This window comes from Littorina saxatilis, linkage group LG11, assembly GCF_037325665.1.
Source record: "Littorina saxatilis isolate snail1 linkage group LG11, US_GU_Lsax_2.0, whole genome shotgun sequence".
Lineage (NCBI taxonomy): Eukaryota > Metazoa > Mollusca > Gastropoda > Littorinimorpha > Littorinidae > Littorina > Littorina saxatilis.
Window position 1 is genome coordinate 4,295,362 of NC_090255.1, and position 17,262 is coordinate 4,312,623.

The 17,262-nt window shown below is 45.4% G+C and overlaps 1 protein-coding gene across 1 annotated transcript in view; it reads right to left on the reverse strand.

The window, feature by feature from the left end:
- Positions 1-17,262, reverse strand: part of LOC138980650 (uncharacterized) — a 200,108-nt gene that overhangs the window by 152,871 nt on the left and 29,975 nt on the right. Inside the window, exons 27-39 of the mRNA XM_070353559.1 lie at positions 16,712-17,026; positions 15,930-16,239; positions 14,021-15,582; positions 11,699-13,005; positions 10,204-10,531; positions 9,327-9,500; positions 8,431-8,598; positions 7,011-7,255; positions 6,161-6,520; positions 5,642-5,859; positions 4,991-5,169; positions 3,813-3,961; positions 1,705-1,896 (exon numbers count right to left, since the gene is read on the reverse strand). Of these exons, the coding sequence (XP_070209660.1) occupies positions 1,705-1,896; positions 3,813-3,961; positions 4,991-5,169; positions 5,642-5,859; positions 6,161-6,520; positions 7,011-7,255; positions 8,431-8,598; positions 9,327-9,500; positions 10,204-10,531; positions 11,699-13,005; positions 14,021-15,582; positions 15,930-16,239; positions 16,712-17,026 (5,507 nt within the window). The remainder of the gene's footprint in view (positions 1-1,704; positions 1,897-3,812; positions 3,962-4,990; positions 5,170-5,641; positions 5,860-6,160; positions 6,521-7,010; positions 7,256-8,430; positions 8,599-9,326; positions 9,501-10,203; positions 10,532-11,698; positions 13,006-14,020; positions 15,583-15,929; positions 16,240-16,711; positions 17,027-17,262) is intronic.

Here is a 17,262-nt window from a genome sequence, read left to right on the forward strand (position 1 = left end):
ATTTTTTTTGGCTATGTTACCGTAACCACACCTATTTTTTTTTGGCCTTACGTTCACAGCCTTGTGGTGACTTTACGATTTGTTTTTAATGTTGGAATGTTCAAGTCACCGAGACAAACTTATTATTTCTTGAAATTCTTTGTCACATCCTCAGAAGACATGCAGAAGAAGTGACAGAATTAATAGGTGATGCCATTACTCACGTCTTTTTACATTTAGTCAAGTTTTGACTAAATGTATTAACATAGAGGGGGAATCGAAACGAGGGTCGTGGTGTATGTGTGTGTGTGTGTGTGTGTGTGTGTGTGTGTGTGTGTGTGTGTGTGTGTGTGCGTGCGTGTGTGTAGAGCGATTCAGACCAAACTACTGGACCGATCTTTATGAAATTTTCCATGAGAGTTCCTGGGATTGATATCCCCGAACATTTTTTTCGTTTTTTTGATAAATGTCTTTGATGACGTCATATCCGGCTTTTCGTGAAAGTTGAGGCGGCACTGTCACGCTCTCATTTTTCAACCAAATTGGTTGAAATTTTGGTCAAGTAATTTTCGACGAAGCCCGGACTTCGGTATTGCATTTCAGCTTGATGGCTTAAAAATTAATTAATGACTTTGGTCATTAAAAATCTGAAAATTGTAACAAAATTATTTTTTTTATAAAACGATTCAAATTTACGTTCATCTTATTCTCCATCCTTTTCTGATTACAAAAACATATAAATATGTTATATTTGGATTAAAAACAAGCTCTGAAATTTAAAAATACAAAAATTATTATCAAAATTAAATTGTCGAAATCAATTTAAAAACACCTTCATCTTATTCCTTGTCGGTTCCTGATTCCAAAAACATATAGATATGATATGTTTGGATTAAAAACACGCTCAGAAAGTTAAAACGAAGATAGGTACAGAAAAGTGTGCTATCCTTCTCAGCGTAACTACTACCCCGCTCTTCTTGTCAATTTCACTGCCTTTGCCATGAGCGGTGGACTGACGATGCTACGAGTATACAGGGGCGGATCTGGGTTTTGAAAGGGGGGGGGGTGCAAAGTTCTTTTTTTTTTTTTTTTTTGTATCTTATCAGCGAAGGCGCGAAGCGCCGAACCGATGGCGCGAAGCGCCGAGCATGCTAGGGGGGTCCGGAGGCCCCCCCCGGAATTTTTGTTTAAAAAGGAAGCAAAATTGTGCAATCTGAGCGTGTAAAGTGCTATTTTCAGGTGATACATTTTTCTTCTTTTTTTTTTCTTCTTTTTTTTTTTTTTTTGTCCCGCTGGGGGGGGGGGGGGGTGCAATTGCACCCATTGCACCCCCCCCCCCCCAGATCCGCCCCTGAGTATACGGTCTTGCTGAAAAATTGCATTGCGTTCCGTTTCATTCTGTGAGTTCGACAGCTACTTGACTAAATGTTGTATTTTCGCCTTACGCGACTTGTTGAACTTTGTATGAATTTTGATGTCAGACATTTCACGTCAAAAGAAAGGGTTAAAAAAGTCATCTTGCGTGGGGTTTTCTAAATCGATATCGTATGTCTTTAACTGATAAAATTTGAGAAAGCAGACCGAAAACAGACCTTAGTTTAAACGATATCTCGCAGGATACTCTACATGTCTGTAATCGAACAATAAGTGTCAAAGGCATATACTCTATATCGGGCAAGGCAGATATAGCACCACGGAAAAAAACCACGTTCATAGCTCATTTACCTTCACCGTGTCAGCAATGATGGTGACGTCACTGGTGTGATGACCGCTGTCGACTTCAAACGTTCCGCCATCTTGAACATGCAGCGATTGCAGCGCCACCTCTCGTACCTCGCTTACCTCCCCAAGGCGAGCCTCACTGCCAAGACGAACTTGACCTCCTTTGTACACGTAGAGGTCCTTGATGCCAGAGACCTGTGATGACAAAAGGATGTGTAACTCCACTCCCCTTAGGCTCTCGATTCAGAAAAGCAGTGATAACCGCTGAGAGAAATAATGCCGTTCAGTCGAACAGAACGCTGCAGGAACAAAGTTAACTGACTCTTAAAGGTACACTCTTTCTCCTAAAGTTAACTGACTCTTAAAGGTACACTCTTTCTCCAAAAGTTAACTGACTCTTAAAGGCACAGTCTTTCTCCTAAAGTTAACTGACTCTTAAAGGCACACTCTTCCTCCTAAGAACAGTTGGGCTCACCATTCTATCCCCCGAAATCGGCGTATGGCTGCCTGAATGGCGGGGTAAAAACGGTCACACACGTAAAAATCCACTCGTGCTAAAAACATGAGTGAACGTGGGAGTCTAAGCCCATGAACGAAGAAGAAGAAGCTCACCATCCTAGATCTGGTCAGGTTTTTACATGGGGTGTAAGACCAGCCCTCCAGTTACACACATACCAAACATCCACACCCTCACAGCTTGCTGTGTGAGTTGGATTTTTGATAACCGGTGACTGGGTGGCCGAGTGGTAACGCACTTGCGCTCGGAAGCGAGAGGTTGCGAGTTCGACCCTGGGTCAGGGCGTTAGCAATTTTCTCCCCCCTTTCCTAACCTAGGTGGTGGGATCAAGTGCTAGTCTTTCGGATGAGACAAAAAACCTAGGTCCCTTCGTGTACACTGCATTGGGGTGTGCACGTTAAAGATCCCACGATTGACAAAAGGGTCTTTCCTGGCAAAATTGTATAGGCATAGATAAAAATGTCCACCAAAATACCCGTGTGACTTGGAATAATAGGCCGTGAAAAGTAGGATATGCGCCGAAATGGCTGCGATCTGCTGGCCGATGTGAATGCGTGATGTATTGTGTAAAAAAATTCCATCTCACACGGCATAAATAAATCCCTGCGCCTTGAATATGTGCGCGATATAAATTGCATAAAATAAAAATAAAAAATAAAAATCCCTGCGCTTAGAACTGTACCCACGGAATACGCGCGATATAAGCCTCATATTGATTGATTGATTGATTGAATGAAAGAATTTATTAAAACCACTATCGACTTTTACCATATCAATCACAATACATCGCACTGTGCATAGACAGCACCCAGGCTGTTCATGTTTGGTATGTGACGAAGTGGAGGGATAGTTTTATCTTATTTAAAAGCCCAGCAAGATTGAAATGGTAAACCGAACTGTTTTCACGAGAGGAGTGTGCCTAGGCCAACGTCCCAACAACTGTGTAGCCAGGAGCTAGTGTCGCTCTGCAAGGGCATTTCTTTGAAAAAAGGAAGAATGGGATTCAAAGATGGTGCTGCGAAATAACAATGTTCAAGTCTACATGACTTTTAAGCCGTAAGTAAGAATCTGAAACAGTTAATTGTTACTTTACTGAATACCTTTGTGCATACGACTTTGTTACGCAAACATCTTTGTCTACACCAACGATTTTTCTTAACTCTCACCTCCGCGGCCATAACCGTTATCACACACAAAACAACATTATTTATGTACTTAAAGCCACACCACTGAATCGTATCATGCCAAAGCTACACCGTAAACTTCGTGATGGGGGCCCGGTAGCTCAGTTGGTAGAGCACTGGACTTGTGATCGGAAGGTCGCAGGTTCGAATTCGGGCCGGGGCAGACACGGGTCAACTTTATGTGCAGACCCAGAGACGGAAGCCATGTCCCACCCCCGTGTCACCACAATGGCACGTAAAAGACCTTGGTCACTCTGCCATAAGTGCCGGTGGCTGAATACACCTAAACACACAGACACCTGGGTAGCGCGACCCCGTTGCTGCTAGCTTTCCACTGGGAGGAAGCGACCCGAATTTCCCAGCGATGGGACAATAAAGTAATGAGAAAATGAAAAGTATCTTCTCCTCACCTTCCCCAGTGAAGAGAGTTTGGTCTGAGTGAAGAACGTGCGAGACGGGTACTTGACATGAGTGTCTTCATAGGCCACCAGGTTGAATGGGACGTCAATGGCTGTCGAGTTGATGTTCATGTTCTGCTTGTAGCCCACGTGAAGAAACCCTAAGCAAAACAAAGCCATGACACATTTGTGGTCGTTAAGGTAGTTGTCGGGTTTATTAAGTCCACGGACAATCTTTTGTCATGGACCTTTAAATTATTAAGAATTAATCCTGTATGAGAAACAAGAGGACTGCGACGAGATGCCCGGCAAGAACCGTTATTTTGCGAGACTAGAGTTGAATAAACTTTAGACCTATGTTTGGTAGTGCGTGTGGTGTTTCTGTAAAAGAAATGTGCAAACAGCAAGATGCCTGGCAAGAACCGTTATTTTGCGAGACTAGAATTGAATAAACTTTAGACCTACGTTTCGTAGTGCGTGTGGTGTTTCTGTCAAAGAAATTTGCAAACGATTTAAATAATGACCTTGTAATAAAAAAGCTTCTTTTTATAGAAAATATTAAACACAAAAGTGTATTAGCTAGTAAGGGCTCACTCATAAATATGTAGGTGGGTATAACCGATTGACTGCCACAATACGTATATGGTACGTTTGTTTTTGGTATCATTAAATATTCAATATTCTGACAAGGGAAACAACCGCTGTATAGTGTCCGTTGAATTGTAGCAAGATGACTTACTCCACTGGTGACCATTTTCTCAGTTACGGTCTAATTGTTTTTTTTACTTTGTTATGAATTTTATTGACAGCTCTAACTAAATTCTTCTGGCAGTCAAAGGCTTTAATGAAGCTTCCAAGAAACAATAACTGAAACACTTTATACCCCACCTATGTTGACCAATTATTTTTAGCCGAGACCAGCTGTGCTGCAGCAGCTAGGTCACTCTGAATTGTAGTAACTGTGAAGGAACTGTGTATCAACACGCTGGAATGCAGGCGTTAGATCGACGTTACAAGAAGCGACTGAAGCTAAAAGTCTGAGCGGATATATCGATCCACATCTGGTCAGATAGAGCCATATGAGTGGGTACGGATATATCCGTACCTAGGAGACAATGAGTTAAAGCACCAGGATTTGAAATTCGCCACTCATGATGCACTGACTGCCCGACCATTTGCAAGATACCGACCTGTCTTGTCGCTGTACAGGGTGTCAATGTCGACGGAGAAAGGCGTGTTCTGGTCAGCTCCGTCCTCAAATACCACGTGACCACCCCCCAGCACGTGCACAGAATGGAACTCAAACCTCCTGTGTGTAGCGTCCAGAGACACCCACGTGCTGGCTCCGTGAAGCTCGTCTCTCTTGTACCTGAAACATTTGGAGCGACTAACAGTGTAAACCGTTTTGCTAGAACTCAGAATTCACAGTTCGACATGAACAAAGTGTTCTCAAAAAGTTACGTGCTGTCCCTTTGTTAAAACCCCATTTCTTTACAAAATAAATAAATAAACGAGGTTTGATGTCAATACCAAAGCTATCACCAATCATATCAGCAATTTAAAAACTACACGTAGTGCAAGTTTACCATGCGTTTTACTTTTGCTGGTAGATCAATGTACTAAGTCTCACTGTGTTGAGAACTGGTTACAGAAAGTGTGTTGAGAGTAGAACACTTTAATCTAGATTATGAAACTCCTCGTTGTGCATACATGTAGACTCAATAAATACTTTTTCTTCACATATCGCAATTCTTCATGCTACAGCTTGTGTGCATCTAAGCCTTGCCAACAAACGATTAAAAAAAATATATTAAAAAAAATACAAGTTTAAAAATGGTCACCTTTGTTCGGGTGACGTGTCACCGACGTAGATTTCAATCTCCGAGAGGGAGGCATATGCTGTCTGACATGATCCTAGACTGGTAAGGTCAAGGGTCAGCACGGAAAGGTCACGGTTAACAGGGAGGTCAAGGTAAGAACCTTGCTTGATGGGCAGTTCCGGTACAACGTAGTTGCTGGTGATCTCAAATTTCTCTCCTGAAAATGTGCTTCCAGACACCTAAATAAGCAGACGTACACAGTCTTTTAGTACATGAATACAAAAAAAACTATTTAAAAAAATCATTCTACCGAGACTTAATAAAAGAGAACCACATCTACTAATATACTTGCCAGCACAGTTGAATAGAGACTAAGGGGAAATTGACCGGACAGGTTTCCCTGTAAAAGGACGTATCTATAACATTTCAAAACCAAGTTTTTACAAATGGGTGAACAAGGGATGAAAGCCAAAACAATCAACTTAAGACTGGTGAAATAAAAATAACAAAAATGAAAAGTTCGGCAAGAGATAAACTTACATTGAACTTGGTAGGGTACAGAGAGTTCGGGAAGACCTTGACCTTGTTCACGCGGTAATCTCCCTTGAGGTCAAGGGTCAATGTGGTGGAGCTACTGGCAGCCAGAAAGAACTGGTCAGTGTCAGCCTTGAGGGTCTGGTCGAACAGGTAGTGAAGCTGATAGGTTGTTGCCGAGTTGGGCGCGTATTGACAGGAAATCTGCCAGTTGTTGTAGTTGTAGACATTGGCCGAGGAGGTCACAGTGAACCCTGACGTCGCAGTGAATGTTTTGCTCTTGCTGTGGGTAGACGCGGGTGAGCAAAAATCCAGACGACGGCCTATGTTGATGAGGTCGTCTTGTTCCGCCACGGGTTTGTGACCCTATATGAAAGAAAATAAATTGTCATAAGTTAAATAATCAATCGCGTGGAAAAAATTGTCGTTAGTCAAATAATCAATCACGTAATCAGGAAAATCCATTAAAGGACTCGTTAACTTATTAATTAATCTATCAATCGATCGATCCGTCAATACATCGGTTGATTAAAAAATCAGTTTGAAGTATAATGTTCTTCATGTTCCCTGAAATAACCAACCGTTCGCGCTTGACAAGACAAGAGTCTGCGTAAATCGTGTACCTCTATAACAATTCAAGATATGCTTTGTCATCTGTTTCAGAGCAAAAACAATGTGTAACTGTTACACGACTTGCTTTTGCAGACGATCGTTTCCATGCTTTGCAAAATTGTACTAAGGTGACCTTTTAAATCAGATCATATTCTCGGACAGATTTCTGCTATTGTTTGTGAATAACTTCTTAACAAAAAACGAAAAACAGACTATCTCTCTCAAAAAACAACTCCCACAGCACCTTATTGTCCACTCTGAGAGTAGATTTGCCAGTTTTCTCGTCCAAGATGTACACAGTACCCGACGCTCCCGCCTCGGCTCCGCTAGAGGTCGCTGGCTGTCCGCCGTGCACGTGGTAGTCGCCGCGGTAAGGAGGCATGGCGTGGTGGGTGGAGTGATACACTGCCACTCTTCCTCCAGCCCCGCCCCCTCCTTTTAAGGCGTCGCTGACTCCGCCCACTGCTTCGATGGCTCCTGTGTGACTTCCTAAAAATAGAAAGAATTTTTTAAAAAAATGCAAATGAGGCAGAGCTATATTAAAAATTGTAATAAATAAAGGGAAGTTCGTGCTCAAAATGCATACGACATGTGTAATAGAGTCAGTGAGAGTTATGCGGAACCCGCCTCCGGGCACCTGAGAGAATAACAAGCATTGAAATGAACAAGCGACTTTCATCCTCCGAGCGACTGTTTTTGAGGATGAAAGTCGTTTGTTCATGTCAATGCTTGTTATTCTCTCAGGTGCCCGGAGGCGGGTTCCGCATAACTCTCACTGACTCCATTACACATGTTGTATGCAATTAGAGCGCTTATTCCCCCCTCCCCCTTTTTTTGTTGTTATCAGATTGCTAACAATGAAATACACAACACTACCATTCCGTCACTTCCTTTGTGCGTCATTCATTTTATGACAGCGTTTGCTGATTCCATCTTTGAGAGAAACCAACGTCGGGGATACGTCTTTATTTCTTTATCATTGCTTTTCTGATCGTCTAGCTACTTTACTTCCCAGCAGGTCAATATTCTAGCGCATGTTTCAGTTGTTAGTTACTTAACTTAACATGTAGACAGTCTCTAAAAATGCTGTCAGTAAATTACTAAATGTTCCATAAAGCATTCTTTGTTTTAATTCTTGATTTCCTAACGTAGACGGTCTATCTAGTTTGGATCTTTTTCTGCAATTCAGCGCATTATAAATGTGACAGGGGAGGCTACCGCTCCTTTTACAGCAGACTCTGCACCCGAGTTGTTGGCCTTTAAAAGTCAACACCAGTGGATTGTAGAGTTCTGTTTGTGATGGGGTCTGGTGGTTTCCGATTGTCTGTATGTTCATGGAAACCTTCGGGTTTGCATAACAGTTTTTATAGGGCTAAGAAATTAGCCCTAACATTTTCAATACTGTTTGATTGCACTTCGCTTCCCGAGGTGATCGTAGTGTTTCGGCACACGGTTACATAAAAATACCACTTGGACCAATAGCATGGAGAGGAAGCTAAACAGGAACAATCTCAGTATTGGGACTTTTTCTTTTCCAATTTGTTCAAAAAAGATTATGTTCGCACAAAATGAGCTCACCTTTCAAAGTTATTTGGATTTCTACTATTGTAAATAACTAAAACGTAGGACATTCAATAATGTGTGGAATTTCTTGATGTTTTGACCTGTGATGTTGACGGTGTTGATGACAATGCTGCCGGCACTGCCCCCACTGGTCAGCGTGTGGTCAGTGGTCAGCGTGTGGTCAGCGCTCTTGGCGGCCCTGCTGTTGGCCTGAATGTAGCCGTCCACTGTCAGTGTGTGGGCAACGGTCAGCGACAGTCGTCCGCCACCTGAAAGTATGATTGATTTGACAATTAAATACAAAACATGTGCATTCATCAACAATCGTCTACCGACTGAAAGTATGATAGATTGGACTTAAAACAAAACATTTGCATTCAGCATAAAACTTCCACCATCTATAAATGATCAAATGATCTAAATGATTTGAGAGCAACAGTCAACACATGCACACGGATCAGCCGTCGTCCATCGACGAAAAATATACCAAACTTCAGAATGAATTACAAGACAGCTCAGTTGGTAGAGCACTGGACTTGTGATCGGAAGGTCGCAGGTTCGAATTCGGGCCGGGATGGACACGGGTCAACTTTATGTGCAGACCCAGAGACGGAAGCCATGTCCCACCCCCGTGTCATCACAATGGCACGTAAAAGACCTTGGTCATTCTGCCATAAGTGCAGGTGGTTGAATACACCTAAACACGCAAACACATGGGTAGCGCGACTCCGTTGCTGCTAGCTTTCCACTGGGAGGAAGCGACCCGAATTTCCCAGCGATGGGACAATAAAGTAATGAAAATGAAAAAAATGAAAGAAACAATGACACTTCTTCAACGGATAACCACAGTTGGAAAGTATGTTTATTTGAGAATCAAAGTCTAGAGACGTACATATTACAATGTCCACTCACACACTCTTAGAGTAGTCATAAGTTTCTTCTCATGTGTCTCAACAAAACTGTCATTAAAAAGGTATTTAATGAACATTTTGCTGACCTATTCCACCTGTAGTGCCAGCGCCACCGCTTCCGTAGTGTGTGGGTAGATAGAGGTCGCCGTACGGATGGTTTCTGGGTAGACGACACGTGACGTACCCGTCGCACTGACCTCGCCCACCCGTTCCTCCGTGGGATGCTCCGCTGTTGCCCAGTCGGTGTGGTAGGCCTGGGGCTAGTGACAGAGACAATCATATGTCTTTATGATATCATACGTTATTTCTGTTTTTGACCAAAATATGACATTTTACACAGATCGAGACGGTCCGTGTTCGAGCGGTCGAGGTGAACAATGACTGTCGAGGTGAACAATGACTGTCGAGGTGAACAATGACTGTCGAGGTGAACAATGACTGTCGAGATCCGTGTAAAATGTCATATTTTGGTCAAAAATACAAATAACATTTTATGTATCGATCGATTCTGGTTAGAATTCCTTATAGTTTTTATGATTGAACGCACACAAACATGCACTATTTTGAAGTCTTGGCTGGCCACCTAAATATAAAGTTTTGTCGGCCTCTGACGTCACATGGCTCAAAGAAGGGAAATCCATTGTTCAATCGATATATTTTCTTTTGTCAGTCTTACATCTTTTACATTTGTTTGTGTTTTGTTCTAATTGACCACATGTGTACATAAAAGCTGGCAGTCGCACAGACAGTAAAAAAACAATACAATATTTTATCCTACTTACGTGAGAGAGATCACCATGTCATAACTAAACCATATTTTCACATGTGTGTATATTATGGAAATGAGGACATGTCAAAGTACAGGCTAACAGGGACCTAATTTTGCACTGTTCATATTGGTTGTTCGAACTTTACAAAATAATAGCCAACCAACCAGCCCCAGAAATGTCAGCACACACGTACCTGGTCCCAGCTCAGCCAAGAAGCCTCCATCACTGACGTCGACCACGCCCCCGTCATCCACCGTCACGTCAATCGCCTTGATTGATAGGTCCTTGCCGCGTATGGCCCCGCCCCCTTCTACTGTCAGCCAACCAAAATTCAGGTCGTATGTAAATCCGGGGGCAAAGGGCGCAGAGGCGTTGATAGAAGAGCGAGCTTTGGCCACAGTTGTGCCGTTGATGGTGTAGGTGAGGGGCGGCTCAGAGCCAGTAGAGCCGGTCGGGAAGAGACGAAGTTGGCCGCCAGCGATGAGTGTGAGGTTGTGGATGTGGTCTACAATACCTTCAACCTGGTACAAAAAACAAAAAAAAAAGGGTTACAACAGAAATCAACAAAACAATATTGTCATTTCAGCTGCACAATTTATTATTAATCGATATGCAAAAGCAAAAACAACTTCACCGTTTAAGGCACTGCAGCTCAAGTCACATTTTGCGCCATCTCCAGCCTGCTTGAATTCTTGTTCTTAAAGGTACTGAACTTGTCAAATCCAGGTGCACGGAGCCCCTGGGGCTTTTAGGCATACCTCAGGCAGCTATCCGTTAGAAGAACTACCAAGTTTCATTGACTTGCACCCAAAGAGTCAAGAACTGCGATTTTTTTACGAATTAATTTCGTACTCGGACCCGGCTGGTCTTGACCTATTTTTGGATCTAAATTTAGATCAGGTAGATCACCACATCATGCACAAAAAGACACGTCACTTAGCAAACTATGTCAGACGTCATCATGAGTTTGTGTAAAACAAAATGGAGGCCGGAATCACTCAGTTGAATCGAACTCCGACCAAACACCACGTAATAACTAGGTTAATTTATGCACTCGCGTGAACAAGAAACTGTCGAGCTTCACAGATGTCGTCGTTGGGTAGTTTTGGGTTTGTTTTACTACCATAGGAGGATTTTTGAACTGTAAATGCACTCAGCTGCAACAAAAACGCAAAACGAAGGCTGTGAGCTGCACTGTGCCTTTAACGAATATCTTACCACTCTTACGTGTAGAAACCTTTTTCTTGGCGAATATCTTACCACTCTTACGTGTAGAAACCTTTTTCTTAACGAATATCTTACCACTCTTACGTGTAGAAACCTTTTTCTTGGCGAAGAATGGCAAGCTTTCAGTAAGACTTCCAGTCAACTAATTACAGCTGAATTTTTTCCGCTCTTACCTAACGTGCACGTAGAAGTTATTTGCATTATAACTTTTTAGAGATATATATTAGAAAAAAAAGATTTCACAAGTACAGCGTTTTAATTGTAAAGACAGTTCAAATCCTACTTCAATAAGGTTAACAAACCTAAACAGTATGATCAGAAAGCGACAAACATTAATGTTATTACACATACCCAAACCGAAAATAGCCGTATCCAAGAAACGTGAAGAATATTTCGAAGAGAAAGAGAAAATTGACTTTGAAATGAAAAGCGTTCAAGCCTATCGTCCAACAAATCCTTACCTGTACAAACACCTGGTCAATGTTGGTGTCAGGTGCCAGACCCAGGTAGGCCGTGGGGTACACGTAGCTGCTGAAGGGCGTGTCAATGACGTCACGCTTGAGATCCATCACCTGTCCAGGCCCAACGTGCAGAACGCCCGAGCGGTCCCCGATCATGTGACGAAAGTGAAGAACCACGCCCGCGTCAGGATCCTGGGGGTGAACGACCAGGTGGGCGTTGCCGTAGATCTGTAGCTCGTCGAAGGTGGTGGAGCGGTTGTTTCCGTCCAGGTATTTCTGGTCCGTGTCCTGCTCGATGATCCAGGCCTTGAAGATGTCTTGAGACAGGTCGGAGAAGTCGGTGACTTTGCCCACGGTTCTGCTGTGGAGGAAGTTGTTGTGGACGTACACAGTCTTGTGGCCTTGACCTTCGTGGAAGAGAAAGACAGGCCCAGGTCCTCCTGGTTCAGCTGTGGTGGCAGTGATGTTGGCGTATCCTCCGTGAGCCTGGAAGGTTCCCCTGTACGTTTCATTGCGCCAGAAGTTGACGGCGATCCTCCCGCCAGACCCTCCTCCCCCTGCGCCTCCTGGGTACTGATCTCCGCCGTTGGCTGTGATGTTGCCGAAGCCCTTGATGTGTTGCACGGTGAGGTGGACCGTCCCTCCCGACCCTCCTCCGCCAAAACCAGCAACCGCGTGTGCTCCGTCAGCTCGGATTTCCCCATCCAGCCACATTGTTCCGTTCACGGTGATGTAGAGGAGACCTCCGCCGTTTCCTCCGGCGTCCAAGCCGCCCCCAGCGCTGCCGATTTCATCAGGGTTGAAGAAGTCTCCGTACGGGATCCCCGTTGTGTTGGTTCCAGCTCCTGAGCCACTGCTGCCCCCGTGTCCTCCGCCTGAAGAACCTCGTGAGCTGCTGGTTCCAGCCCCTACATGCACAGAGCTGGTTGTAGGAGTGTCGGGTGTGTAGCCCCAACCGTCAGCATGCAGACTCCCCCCGTCGTCGATGGAGAGAGTGTTGACATCAAGACTCAAGTTGGTAGCAAAGAGGTTGCCACCGCCTTCGATAAGGATGTAGTCAGCAGTCAACACCAGGCCTGTATCGACAGTGAAGTCGTCGCGCACAGCTTTGAAGATGGAACGGTCTTGGACGCGAATGTAGTTGAAGTGGGCGGAGTTGTAGGGCTGACTGGAGGTGTGGCCTCCGTACTTGATTGACAGTTGGCCTCCGTGTCTGAGCGTGATGTTGTGGACGTGGTCAAGCTCGCCTGCCAGCCAGACGGACACACCGTGGACGATGGTCACTGAGGCCAGACCCAGGTAGCCGCCTACAGACAGGTACAAATATATGCTTAAGTGCAAGAAAATATAACGTTTGAGTAGTATACCTCCTTGTGTCTGTTCTGCAGTTCTGTGTACATGGTACGCTAAGTGCAAGAAATATCATTGGAGTAGTCTACTTTTTGTGTCTAGCTCTGTGGACATACCCTGCATTAGTGCAAGAAATATCATTGGAGTAGTCTACTTTTTGTGTCTAGCTCTGTGGACATACCCTGCATTAGTGCAAGAAATATCATTGGAGTAGTCTACTTTTTGTGTCTAGCTCTGTGGACATACCCTGCATCAGTGCAGTAAAAGTTATCGTTGCAGAAGTCTGCTTCTATACGCATTGTTTTAGTTCTGTAGACATGCTAAGCATCAGTGCAGTAAAATATATTGTTGCAGTAGTCTACTTTTTTTGTGCGTACAGTTCTGGTTCTGTAGACATACCGTGCATCAGTCCAAGGAAAGACCTCGTTGGAGTAGTCTAATTATCTGCGTCTGTTCTCTAGTTGTGTAGTCAGACTTCGCGATTTGACTTGTTTTAAAATACGTCAGTCATTAGCTTGAGACTTAGAGTCTAGACATAAAATTAAATTATACGCCCTCAGCTGTAAATAATATGAGAACAAAAGCATTTTTGTCATACCCTGTTGTCGATATTAAAACATGATGACTTTCATCACCTGTTGCGAATTAAAATCAGCACAGCATAGTCGTCCACAAAACCATATCAGACGAATGCCGAGAAATGTTGTCATCACTCATGAACAAGTTTGAACTAGTGTAAGTTAAATTCTGCTCCTAGCCTTCTATTCCTAACCGGTTAGGATGTTTATCAATAACGATGCCGCGCGTCTACTGCTCTGTGACAATGCTTCTGTGTTCGTATTTTCAGTCAGGCAGGTTTACGAAAGCAAAAGTTAACTCCAGTTCAAAATGGGATACCAGAGCTCAAAATGGGATGCCAGAGCTAACCACAGACACACACACAAAGTCTAAATATAATTCAATTTTTCTCACCTGCATACACCTGTACGTTGAAGGGCAAGTCGATCTCAGGTCTTTCCAGGTCCATCACCTGTTGATTACCCAGGTGAACGGTTCCTGTTCGGTCCCCGATCATGTAACGGAAAAACAGATCTGTCGGCGCTGGGAACGGTTCCACAAGAACAGCCATGTGAGCGCTCCCGTAGATCTGCAACTCGTCGAACGCGTAGCTGTAGTTGCCGTTGGCGAAGAAGTGTCGACCTGACTGAGGTAGAATCCAGGTTCGACAGCTGTCGCCGCTCAGGTCGTTGTAGCTGTCGATGATGTGTTCTTCAGTGGGCGGCAGCAGTCCGTTGTTGTCGATGATGATGGTCTGATGGTCTTCCAGGAGGTGGTAGATGAAAACTGTTCCGGCGCCGCCGTTCTGGGCTTTGGTTGTGTTCCCTGCCGCTCCGCCGTAAGCTGTGTACTTGAAGCTGCTGAAAGTTTCGTTGTGTCTGAAGTAGAGAGCCACGCGCCCCCCGGCCCCTCCGCCTCCCGGGTCTGAACTCAGGTTGGATCCCGCTCCGCCGTTGGCTGAGATACGTCCGTAACCTTTCAGGAGCTCGCTGTACATCCAGATGCTTCCCCCGCTGCCCCCTCCTCCTCCCGATGTGGGCGGAGCTTCTGAGCCGTGGGCGGTGACTTCGCCGTCGATGTAGATGACTCCCGTGACGTTCATCCAGATCATTCCGCCCCCGCTGCCTCCCCCGGCTCCGCCCACCCCCGATCCGCCTGAGCTGCCGAACACGTCTGGTTCAAAGAGGTCGCCGTACGCGAAGCCTGCACCAAGGGCAAGGTCAAGGGCACCGTGACCTCCGCTTCCGCCGTGACCCGCCCCTGACCCCGAAGACGCGGCGAGTTTGGGCATGCCTGGGTTGACGTCGCCGTGGAGGGAGAGAGTCCCGTGTGTGGCGTTGGTGTGTTCCGGGCGGTACCCAAGTCCGTCCGCAGCGATCTTGCCTCCCGCGTCCACCGTGATATTCACCGCTGTCATGGTGATCTTGGTGCCGTGCAGTATTCCTCCGCCCTCCACGATCAGCGCTCGGAGCGTGAAGGTGATCCCTGGCTCCGTGATGGGGTCCGTGGTAGCGTTGACTCTGGCTTCGTCCTGAATCCTCATCACCTCGAACCTGTACCGACTCTCAGCCTCCCCCAATGTCCTCCCCCCGTGTTTCAGCCACAGGAAGCCTCCGTGGTGCAGAGTGACGTTGAAGATGTTGGCCAAGACCCCAGCCAGGTGGATCTCAACGCCGTGAACGAAGGTGATTGGGGCTAGGCCGAGGTAGCCTCCCTTGTACACGTAACAGCTGAACGGCAGGTCGATCTCTTCGCGCTCCAGGTCCAGCGTCTGTTTGTCGCCCACATGCACCGCTCCCGTTCTGTCGCCGATCATGTGCTTGAAGAAGATGGTGAGGTTGGTGGAGATGTTGAGGTGGTCGTTGAAGTTGAAGAGGTCCACGTCGCTGGTGGGGAGCTGTAGGTATTCCTGTTGTAACGGTGGCATGAAGGCCAGGTGGCCGTTGCCGCGAATCTGAACTTCTTCAAATTCAAATCTGTAATGCATATAAATTAGGAAAGGGTGTATTACAAAGCGAACAGTTTTTACTTCGAAAAATATCAAAGAAAATTTATTACATGCAAACTTGTTTGTTTTTTCTTCTTTCTGAGTTGCGTTGCACCATACAGTGACAGTCACAGACAACAAGGATCAACAGCAGACACACACACACACACACACGCACGCACACACACACACACACACACACACACACACACACACACACACACACACACACACACAACCAACAATATTCAAAGCTCAAACGGAACCAAACAAGCAACAGCAAGAAACTCAAACAAATCCAAACAACCAACACAAATAACTAAAGCTTAATCTTACCTGTAGCTTCCAGCCGAGAAACGATGAAGGCCCGACACTGGCAGAACCCACGCTCGGCCTTCATTCTGAGGCATGTCGTCCCACGCTATGTATTTCTCTTTTGGTTTCGCAGCTCCGTCGTTATCGATGATGAGAGAGCGATGATTGTAGATGGTGTGATAGATGAAGGCTGTTCCAGGACCTCCGCTGCCCCCCGTAGAGGTCTTGTTGCACGCGCTACAGTTGCTGTTCCCTCCACCTCCCCCCGCGGCTAGGAAGCGAAACTCGCTGAACGTCTTGTTGTTGTAGAAGTTGAGGGCTATTCTTCCCCCTGAGAGATTGACATCGGACAGAGATGATATACAGTAATTGTGTTAACACTCAAGAAATATCTCTGGTAAGTGGACATAGACGAGCCTCAATAAAACGAACGCGAACGAGACAAAAAGTTGCAACCGTTCTTCTTCAACACCCCCCCTCCCCCCCCCCCTACCCCCCCCCTACCCCCCCCCCCCCCAATCCAAAATAATCGGAACATTTTAGAAGACGGCTCTAGTTAATTCATGGCACATGTATCATAATTATAGTTCTACATTTTCCTTTATGTTATTGTCGCAAACCGTGCTCTTCACAATACAGTAATTAAGATATGTTTATAATAAATTTGAATACAAAACATGCAGTTATCGAAGTTTGTCTCAGGGACTTTGACATATCAGCAGTAGAAAAATATGGGGAAGGTGACCACCAGCTAGACTGTGCAACTGCAAGTATCGGTATCGTATGTCATTAAGCAATCTTACCTGCACCACCCCCTCCTCCAGGTAAAGTCGCCGACCCGTTAGCCCCGCGTCCTCCTTTAGCCAACAGAGCGCCGTAGCCTGTGAGAGTGTTGCAGTGCACCCACACACTCCCTCCGCTCCCCCCTCCACCCACTTCTCCGTCAGTGACGCTGCCGTCCAACCCGCCGGCCGTGACCCGTCCGTCAAGCAGCAAGGTGTTGGTGACGTTGAGCCAGATGCGCCCCCCTCCAGCTCCCCCTCCCCTTCCTCCCCCTGCGCTGCCGAAGAGTGTAGGTTCGTAGAGGTCGCCGTAGGGGAAGCCGATTTGGACACCGTCTGAATGAAGAGAATGGAAGAGTCAGTACGGGGAAAGAAATTGATGAATGGATGGATGGATGGGTGGGTGGAATTATGGATGAATGAATGTATGGTTGGGTGGAATAATGGAATAATGGATGGATGGATAGTCTCATATGTAAGGAAATAGAAACAAAACCTTGGCACGTCAGTTTTTTTCTCAGTTTTTTTCAGTGTTTCAGCGACTTGAAACCGGAAAACTCGAAGAATAATTT